This window comes from Aulostomus chinensis, chromosome 15, assembly GCF_037954235.1.
Source record: "Aulostomus chinensis isolate RoL2024-O1b breed Wild chromosome 15, RoL_Achi_v1.0, whole genome shotgun sequence".
NCBI classification, from domain to species: domain Eukaryota; kingdom Metazoa; phylum Chordata; class Actinopteri; order Syngnathiformes; family Aulostomidae; genus Aulostomus; species Aulostomus chinensis.
This window is the reverse complement of record NC_141334.1, coordinates 22,060,942-22,071,686: the sequence shown is the minus strand read 5'-3', so window position 1 is coordinate 22,071,686 and position 10,745 is coordinate 22,060,942. Positions and strand designations below refer to the sequence as shown.

Below are 10,745 nucleotides of genomic sequence, written 5' to 3'. Positions count from 1 at the left end.
AAACATTTTTAAAATTAGGTACACTACAGTCTTGTACTAATAGCCATGAGGTGTTGCTTCACCTGAGTTTTTGAAATGTGACCTGGAAGGGAGTTCCATTCAACAATGGCTCTGTACAGCACTGCTTGTTGTCTGAACTTAGTTTTAGCTTTTGGGATTGTGTATTTACCACTAATAGCGTGTCTGTTAGAGTATGAGTGTGTATCAGTGCTGTGAGTGTGAGCTGCTTTTACAGACAATCAGGAATTTTAAAATGGAGAATGTCTTTTACAGAGGAGAGGAGTGATGTTTTTAGCCTCTCATCTACTTTCAGCCAGCTAAGTTGGTTATGCATGTTATTAACGTTAGCTCTTATTGTATAACCAAGTGCAACCCAAGCTGCTCTGTTCTGAGCCCGTTGTAGCTTCCCTAGGTTAGTTTTTGTTGTTCCTGACAATACCGCCGCACAGTAATCTAATTGTGACAGTGCCAGTGTCTGCAGAACTAGCTTTGTCAAGGGCGGTGTTAGAAAAGAAGAGCATCTCTTGTGTGGTGTCTTCCAAATGATCCAAATATCATAATCCAATAACAAACATCCTCACATGAGGAAAGATCAGGAATTGAACACAAAAACACACAAACCACAGACGTCTCCTTCTGAAAACATACAAAAGTTTAATTTAAATATTGTCAGGCAGTAGATTTCACACATCATACTGACAGTTCTTGCTGCATTTATTGCAAATTTATTGCACAGGGATTACACTCCTCTTTGGGTGGTGACACTAGCATAAACAGATGAAATTCAAATGACACTGTTATAATTTACCACCCACCCTCAAATAACACTTGTTTTTGACAATTCCCATAATATAGCCTACACCCACATTCTCTTATTTTACAGACATGCAAGTTATACCCTAAAGTATAATACAAATAAGGCATTACCTGATGCAATTTCTTGCTTTAGAATTACCGCCCCTGGCATGTTAAAGAGATCCACTGTACTCTGCATCATTTCCTTCATTTTATCTCATCTCAAATGCAGCTTAAAACACTACAAAAACAAATGATGATAAAAGACATGGCTGTAGTTTTCACTGTATTTAATCACCAGATCCAATCCAGACCCAAAATGATGAACAGGGTCATCTTGGAAAGTTCTCTTATCAAAAACATTTTTTCTTGAGACCAAACCCAAAAGGAGGTAATTAGCATCAATAAAAAAGTGTATCTGAACTATTCATTAGGAAATGTGCACTGTAAAGGATTCTTTTCCTTTTTGCAGAATACAATTAATACTTCATGGCATCAACTAGGCACATGTATTTTTGTAAAGTGAAATTCCTCCACACTGAGCAGAAATATATCCATGTGTGAAGACAACACAGATCTTTGGCTCAATTAACCTTTAGGCTTTTTATCCCAATATTAAAGTGGTACTCTCCATTTGCATTGTTTGTGCTTTTCGTACATATTAAGGTATACAGAGTGAAGGGAGAATTACATGAACAAAACATTGGCACTTCTTTTTCAGTCCTGCATGTGACTGTCAAGCTGTTTGTAAGGTTAAAATATCCCACCTTCTGCACAGGCGAGGCAGTTCAAACTTGAGCACTCATTGAAAACATAGGCACAGATACAAAAGGCCTACCACTTCCTGTGAAGAAACTATCTCTATTTATGTGACTGTGCATGATAAGATTGAGAGAGAGAGAGAGAGAGAGAGAGAGAGAGAGAGAGCGGGAGAGAGAGAGAAAAGCGAGAGATATTTCGTTAGCCAATGTGTTTCTGTCTAAAGTTCAGAGTACAAAAATGATCCCAAACCATGTGCCGAGGTTGAACTGGGATTGGACAAGGGCTGACAGCTAACAAGATACTGTCACAGTTCTCCACATTCAGAGCTTCCACAGGACCCCTTCGCTGTTTCACTGAATGTGGAGGACATCATTCTCTTTCAAGCCAAAGCGGGTCTTGTACTTGTCAAATAAACACAGAAGGGACTGGATGTACATCCCATGGTACAGATCCACTATTTCGTTGGATGGATTCTCAATTTTTGGCACTGTGATTGGCTCTCCAACTGAAAGAAAGAAAACTTAGATGAAAAAACATAATAGGGTCTTCGCCTGAAGTACCTTCAGGCTCAGGCCCTAATAAGCAGAGAAACTTGGGCAGTAAGTATAAGGCATTAGAGCACTCAAGGTTGTATAAAACAAATATGACACATGCAGCTGTCCTGTAATTAAGTGAGCCCTCATCAGTGCCTCGACACAATCAACAGACAAACTTGCCTATTGTGGTGATAGGCTTGCTATATGGCACAAATCCCCATGAGTTGCCAAAGAAGAGGCCACATCCATGGAAAAGGCACGGGGCAAAGCCCAAGATCTTCTGCAACTTCTTTTGTAAAGCTCTCGAGTAGGTTCCCTCCTCCAAGATAACCTGCTTGTAGGCATCGTTTTCACCGAAGGAATACACAGGAACCAAGTCAGACCTGCGACAGCAGACACAGTGAATTAAGGAATCCTACAGTCGAAAATTCATCCATTTTATCAAGTTATCATATATTTATTGAATAAACATTGAAAAGTACCTAAAGGGGTTAATCGTGATCTGAGGTACCTCTTCTCACTTTTAATCAAGCTGTTGTTTATGCAGAATGATTTATTTCCAACCAAGAAGTTTGCATCTCCACCAGAAGCCAATGGGATTTCTCCATCATTTTTTGGATTATTTCAGAAATCAAAAGCTGATCATCACAACTGAATGTCAATTGTTCAAGTTCTTAAAAGTAAGTGCAAATGCAATTATTAGAAGCAGAAAGTGATCATAATGCTATGACTGAACTACACAACTTCAGTATCACTGCAGCTAAGCTTCATGCTTCCTCACAATTTGGCATGATGACATAATGTCTTTGAGAGCCTCTGTGGTCTTGTTTAGACACTTATAATCGACCTCCATCTTAAGAAATAAAAAATCAAAATGGGTGATATTTACTGATGTATTTAATGTTGCAAGACAAACTATTAATAATTCTTGAATTTGTATTAAACAGAAATTATTTAAAGAAGCTAAAAAAAAGAAAAACAAAATAACTGAGGAAGCTGACTTGTATGTTCAGTCACCATCTTGCGATGGTGAGATGATAATGCATTCAAAGACTAGTTCCACTGGTGCAACCTAGTGAGTTTCGATATATAAGGAATTATTGTGCACCCAGTACACAATCAGATCAGAGTATTCACTCAGACTACAGTATAATCTGATTCAAAGAATGTTACATGTCTGCTGTGGACAAGGTGCATTTGAGGGTTCTTACCTCACAATTTGACTTTTTGCCCAATTTTCCTAAAACAACCATTGAACAGGTTTCAACATCATCTCTATTTTATGGATATCATATCCAGGCAGTGAAAGCTCCAGAAAGTGACCCTATGTGAGGTAAATTCTACATCTGGGATCATTTCAGCTGGAATGCTAACCTAGTTATGTGGGTAAGTTCTGCATAGCTGCCTGTCTGTTCAACCAAGCTCTAAGCTTCATTAAAGAGGATGTACCCTGATAATCCTATGTGATATTTCAGAAGAAAATCACAATTTTTTTAGTGGGCACTTTTCTTCCATTTGTCACAGTGATTAAAATGATGCGAAGGACACCCCAAATGCCAGCTCATAACAGTCTGGCATGAGGGACAACACAGCACATTTATGAAAGATTTACTAATCAATAAAAAAAAGATTTACCAGTGAGGTAATTTCAACCTTTCTGTGAGTAATAATCTCTGTTTTACTTGGTCAAGGCTATGAGCGCAGATGTCCATGTGCACTATTCATGCTAACCCTTTCTGCAGTGCCAGCCTCACAAAGCCTTTACGGTTCTTCAGGATGACAGAGTTCATGCCTGGAGCACAGTTCAGAGACTCTGCTGCTCCCCCCACCACAATGATCACGGCATTTCCTGTACCATTACACGACAGCAGGTAGTCGATTGAGTTCCTGTTCACTGGACAGATGCCTGAAAGGTAGAAGAGTATGATTTGCGTTGGAGTGATGAAGAAAATGTTGCTAGCTCTGTTTACAGTACAATTGTGAGCTTTTTGTTTAACTCTGTAAAGAATATGTGAATGTCTTAAAATAGGAGCAACAACCATGTTCTAAACTCACATTTATTGTGCTTAAGTCTCCAAGACCATCTGCGGTATGGTGAATTATGTGTGTGAGTGTGTATGTGCGCGCATGTATCAAGATAGTGATAATGTGATGAAAATAGTGCGTTACTGATATATTTAATGGAAAAGAGATCATTTTTCATTTAAATATCATCAATAGACAAAACCCAACATTTTTTGCTGGTCGGGGACTGTTGATAATTACGTATATAGTTTTTATAGCTTGTATATTAAAATTGTGAGTAAATGGAGCATGAGGCCACAATGCTACATCTAATAAATCCCAACATTTTATACAGTATCACTATCTAATCCTGGAAAGCACACATCACTTCAGTTCACAACAACTAAAGCTCTATAACCAGTATAATCACCAGATCTAAGTGAACAGAAGCCATTTCAGCTGTTCAACAGGACAAAAGTCTGCTTTCACACAGACACTTATCAGCCTTACCAGATATTTCCAAGACTTCAAGTGAGCCTCTCTGGGCTTGTCCAATCATCTTACCTCCAGACATAAGGTAGTCACGAAGGACGGGCAAGCGGAAGTTCCCCGCCAGAGTGGCCAGAGAGGGCTTGATGCCGGGGAATTTCTTAGAGAAGCCGGTGGCTTCTGTGCCAAAGTTGCAGAAAGCCCCAAAACAGAAAATGCCATGGGGATGGTAGCCAAATATGTAGTTCCGGCTAGGCAGCAGGTTGTGCGTTTTAATTAGCTGAAGGACAAAAGCACAAACAGGACCAGTGAAAGGGATTTCCATATGAAGGGAAGAGTGAATTTTGCTTGAAAAAAAGAACTGATCAACACATCACACACTGACAAAAATTATGAGGCTGAATTTCATCAGATTTAATGGACGGGTGTAAATGTTTCAGAGATGTAGAGCAAGCCAAAGAAGAACCCATTATATCTTGGGGCAGATGTATTCAACATAGAAAAAGGGTTTTCTTTTGGACTTGGCTAAGGTTGACTTGCTGGAGGGATGTGTTCTTTCAGTGCCTCCTGCCTTGTTTGATTGTTAGCAGGATATCTAAAAAAAAATAAATAAATAAAAATGAATGAACAGGTTTTGGTTACATTTGGCACAAAGACGAATAACTCTCAGAGATGATCTGGATCAAACTGAAGATCCTCCATCCTGAAGAATGTACATTAAAGAAGGACAAAATAGAATCAACAGTACACTCAAAAATCAGGACTTTTAGTTACTAGCTTTTTCAAGTACCCAAACTGTACTTAGGATATTTTTAGTCTACAAATAGCAACTAAGTTCACTGTAAGTATGTATGTATGGACTGTTTTCTTAAAGACTCAAACCTGCTTAGAATTCATAAGTAGCATGGACTTAGACAGAGCATATGTTTAGCAGAACTAGGACATCCTTATCAGTTCAAATTCAACATGCCCGATCTGCTAAAGTGCAGTCATAAATGAATGAAATACAGAGTATACTGTACAAATGCTGCACAAGTCAATTCGTAGTAGTAAATACTAGTTTAAAGCCTAAAAGATCTTTAAATGGTGTCCATTGTAAAACTTTAGGGAGGAAATTGATCTGTACTGAAGACTAAGATCTATCACAATATGTACACAAAGTCCCGTTGGAGCTGGTCAAATAAAAGTTGCGTAACCACATTAGTAAATGAGATCACATCTAAGATCCCCATAGTAGCACAAGACTTCACCTGGCTACCCTGGTAGATGTTAGGAGATTGCAGAGGGACCAAAGGAGACAGAGTTACTGGTTACCACAAATAAGCACCATCAGAAACAGGGGAGTCTTTGTTCCTGCTGCTGAGACTGGAACTGGTCTAATATGTCATACTCCTGACTTCCTTCAGTCTTCACTTCAATTTTAATGCTGAATCGGACTTTGTTCAGGAGGCTTCCAGCTCATATGAAGGAGTCAAATGTTCAGGATAGTTAGATAGACTAACTACCCTGCAGATATACACAGTTTATTCAAAGTGAATCCTTACTCCTATCTACAGACCTCAGCTCAGAAGCTACAAAAAAGCATTTCATTACCTAGGACATTTGCGGAACATCAAAAAAAGCCTGCTTGTCTTGCGGCAATACTGAGATTTCTTTAACATAAGAGTGAGTGAAATGAAACTGATCTCATCAAGGTATATGTCACAAACACTTCTGAGCACCCTTTGCACGCAAACAAACACACACACACAAGTACAGATCAATGTAATGGGCAAAGTTCAATTGCAAACAGCAGGACTTAAAATTCCTTCCTCAGGTTATTCAACAATCTAGTTTTTACTCATACAGCAGATAATCTCATCACAACCTGTGTGAAAGGATATGATATCTTATTATATTAAATCACATCATATATAATATTGGTCAGTTATATTTCCTTAGACATTATAAGTGAAGCATTAAATTAAGAAAGTATGGGACGAACTTTCATCAGTACAACAGGAATTGATTTTGATTAACTTTGTGTCTTTTAATAATTAAAAGCAATAGTCTGTTATCTATACAATCCCTTAAAATCATACACACCCTTCCCTTTAGTCTGGACCAGGCCTGATGCAGCTAAGAACAAAGTCTAAAACCAACACCATGCCTTCATCATAACCAAAAGTGACCAGGAACAGCATACAGCTGATATCCCACTCACTGCTGATAAGTTTATCTACGGTCTGTACATGACAGGGAATTGATGACCTAGCTCAAATGTTGCATGATGCCTTTCCTTAGCATGAGCCAGAATAAGAGGACTCAAGCAGCTGATCAAGCGGGTTTCCACCCTTCATTAACTACTAAACCACTCAGTGCCTCCATTCCTCTTAAAATTTTCAAGAAGGGATAAATTAGCAATAAGAGAAACTTATTCTTACCCTGATTGGGAAGTAGTCTCGGAAATATGTCCACACTGTCCAACTTCTCACCCATGAGGACCTCCGGCCGCCTGGTGAGACAAATACACATTAAAAGTCATTCAAAACTCAAGCTTAAATGGAAGATTACACTCATTAGCAAAAATAGCATTCATTTTAAACAAGACAACAGCAGGAAATCCTCACATTTAAGAAACAACAATCCAGTGTGTTTCGCTCAAGAACTAACTAGGAGAGTGCACGCCACCATACTCAGCCAAACCTAATGTAAAGAAAAGCATTTTTTCACTAGGTTATACAGATCTGCCCCAAAACTAAGCAGGACCTTCCTTGACACACGTTACAAACTTCCTGCCTGTTTGGTTCGATTTGGCCAAATAGATTTTTGCAAATTCCTATCAAAAGACAAAAAATGACATCTAAAACATGACTTCCAAGGAAGAGATTTAAAAACAACTTTGGATTTCTTTTCTCTGACAAATATTTTTAACCCTTAATATACGTAACACGGCCATTGTTCGTGTTAATCATTATCAGGTTCGTCTCTTACTGTAAATGTGCTCATTTTCATAACAAGACTGTGCATTCATTTATGTCCTGTCAAACTATTTTACATTTCAACAATTCACTGAACTATTTCTTGGCACACAAAAACCACACTGCCAAACCACTTTTACAATAAAGTCACACCTTAGGCATCTGATTCATTGTCTGACGTTGACACTGTAAAATCACTTCCAAAACTTCAGGGCTCCATTTCAACACAAAATGACAGACAGACAGATTACTTTATTAATCCCTTTTGGACGTGCATGACAACCGAACCATTACGTAAGACTGATTTTTGATATCTTATTAATTGCCTTGTTTTGGGGTGTTCCAGTCCACGATGAGCCAGGCAGTGTACACAGCAGCGATGAGCCAACATTCAGTGCAGAACATGTAGAGGAGCAGAACAGTGCAGGCAGCACCTACAGGTAATAGAGATCATACACAAGCTTAAAACCATGAAGAAGAGCTCAGAAGTCAGCAGCTTAGTGATCTGGCATCCTTATTTGAAGGCTAATGAGACTACCAGCTTACTGTCCGAGGTTTCATTGCTTTCTTACAGCTTAAATGACATGCATAAACTCTCTTACCCAGTGCTAGGAATGTGATGACCCATTGTAGCACAGAGATGACCTGCAAATGTTTCTCCATCTTGGATCTACAGGGCCACAGCGCAGAGGGCAGGTCCTGCAGGGCAGAGAGGATGCTGCAGCCAGTGCCTGGACACCAAACACAAAATCAAAAAAATGGTTTCAATTTTACTAGGTTATTGAAAAAAATGCATAAGTTAACTATAATAATATTTTCTTAGTGTTGGCCTTTACATCAAAGATGAATGATTCACTAGAATCTGGCCAACATGATTCTAAATTTTTTCTAAACCACCGCCATACAAACTCACTCACCAGCAGCCCATGAAAGTGAAGCTACAGAGCAATATAAGCAACAGAGGACGCATAAGATGAAAAACTCATTACGAGCAACTGGGACAAGTCAAGTTCCAACCACTCAGAGCCAATTAACAGAAGATCTCCACTCAAGGAAACCTGTCAACTAATCCCATCTTTACAGACTGAAAATAACCCAGCACCGTATAAACTATGATACCATGGCTCCTTAAGATGATCATGAGATATTCTGGAGACATTTGGTAATAACCAAGCCAGAAAGCTAGCTTAATAAATAAATCTGTTCATATGATTCTTTTACAGCCACAGAATCACACTTGGACAGATGCTGACAGGTTCCTGAGATCTAGCTGCTCAAAATTTGCAAATGAAAGGTCTGCATTTCTGTTTCAACACAGCAGAAATGTGTCAGATAAAGAGGATTTTAGAACAAAGCCTAACAGAGAGGAGGTTAAATTGTAAAACAAAACAAAAAAAAACAGGAAAGCCACTTTTAAGTCTTCCGATACACACACATTATATATATTCAGTTGTAGAGAAATTACATTGTTCACATTGAATTATTGCACTTACTCTACTCTATATACACACATGTATGCACATCTGTGTTTCGTTTGTTTGTTTTTTCTTAATATATATTACACAACGTTTAAAATGATGTTTAAAGATGTTAAAGACTTAACATCTAAAATGAAAAAAACATTAACGCATACAAGCTTTTACTTTTAACAATATTTTTAGTTTAGAAAACGTGAATAGCCCAGATGCATAACAATAACATATCCTTGTCTAAATGCTGTTTCCTGGACCTTCTATCGAGAGAGCCTGTTAGATAAACGGTCCAGTTATCTCTAACAAGGCTCCTCCTGATTTGTTTTTCCGGCTATAATGCTCTTCACGCAAGCCGTCTTACCTTTTAGCACGCCTGAGTACGCGGCCAAAATGGTCTTCATTGCTGAGGCTCCGTAGAAATCGAGGGTAGGTGATGATGTCGGGCTTGTTGACAGGAGGATGAAAGTCCAAGCCTATAGTTCCCCTGACATGACTGACTTCAACTGCGTCGGGACTCAAGCAGCGAGCAGCATTTAATGAGCGGGGGGCGGAGCTACGGAAACGTACAGGGGCGTGTATGGACGTGAGGACAACGTGCACCTGCACCTGCAAGTAGCATTCGCAATATTTGTGTGTGTGTGTGTGTGTGTGTGTGTGTGTGCGTGTGTGCGTGTCCTGGGCTTCTCTATCTAAGCAGGTCACCCTGAGCAGCTTTGAAACATGCTGATTTACCACCACTGCCCCAACTCCTTAATCAGGTGTCTTAACTTGTGATGAAGCATTTGTGCTTTACACTCTCACATTAACACAGTGGAAATAAGAAAGTGACAAAAAAAGGCCATTTCTTTTGAAAGTATCATGTGGAAAGATTTCTTTCCACGTGGTTATTTGAATTGCCTCAATCTTTCCACATAGTTATTTGAACTGCCTTGTGTTTTCTGTTTCTGTTTGTGAAATTTTGTAAATTCAATATAAAAGTCAATATGTGTGATTTGTATAATTTTGAGTTCATTGTGCAAAAAGGCCATGCAAAGGAGACTGCAGAGACCACAAACAAGTGATTGGGTTGAAGTGGACACATCAGTTTGGAGCTGTGGTAACAGTCGGTTTGCAGTTGCAGTTTATTGCTATTTCATGAGAATGTAAAGTTAGTATTTACAGCAAATTGTGCTGGCTCAAAGCAATACTTCACCCAGAAAGTGTTCTTTGCCTTTCAAGTACCCAGGGCTTTGTAGCTTTCCAAGACAAATGGAGAGAGAGGAGGGGTAGAGCTCACTTACAGCCTTGGGCCAGTGATATTCTCACATTTTAACCATGTGTTCATGTAAAACACAAGCTGCATTTTGAGCATACTTATTCACATTCTTGCCTATGCATGTTGGATGTCACTGGAGTTTTCTTTTTTGGATGTCCGGTTTTATGTAGATTATTGCAAAATCAAAAGAACAAAGTAGGAAGAAAGGAAGCATGGAAGCTTTTTAAAATGAAGCATATTTTACCAGCAGGTGCTAGATGCAAAAAAAGGTTCTGTATTTTGTGAAAAGTTGATCTCAGTGGACTGGTGATCGAATAATTTGTGTCTAATGACTCTGGGTCAAAATACATAACCTGCACTGTCCCACGCTGCTTTTTGAGCTTCTCCGCCATGCTTAGTCCTGTTTTCATTTAGTTTTTAGGGTTTCCATGTCAACTTAGAAAGTAATTATCTCACACCAGCTATTCAGATG

General features: G+C 38.9%; 1 protein-coding gene across 1 annotated transcript; it reads right to left on the bottom strand.

Annotated features, from left to right (window-relative positions):
• Nucleotides 1-646: 646 nt before the first annotated feature.
• On the bottom strand, nt 647-9,517 carry dgat2 (diacylglycerol O-acyltransferase 2). Its single transcript, XM_086227223.1, has 8 exons — nt 9,380-9,517; nt 8,149-8,277; nt 7,873-7,980; nt 7,010-7,080; nt 4,662-4,866; nt 3,825-3,999; nt 2,274-2,476; nt 647-2,062 (listed from the first exon to the last, which is right to left on the bottom strand). Exons 1-8 carry the CDS (start codon nt 9,417-9,419, stop codon nt 1,908-1,910), a joined length of 1,086 nt encoding a protein of 361 aa, XP_086083349.1. The 5' UTR covers nt 9,420-9,517; the 3' UTR covers nt 647-1,907.
• Between the last annotated feature and the right edge of the window lie 1,228 nt (nt 9,518-10,745).

Coding starts and splice junctions, on each gene's coding strand:
- dgat2 (XM_086227223.1), bottom strand. CDS start 9,419: ATGAAGACCATTTTGGCCGCGTACTCAGGCGTGCTAAAAG. Junction 7,081..7,872: donor CTGGAACACCCCAAAACAAG/GCAATTAATAAG, acceptor TTGTCTCACCAG/GCGGCCGGAGGTCCTCATGG. Junction 4,867..7,009: donor GAGACTACTTCCCAATCAGG/GTAAGAATAAGT, acceptor TTTGTCCTTCAG/CTAATTAAAACGCACAACCT.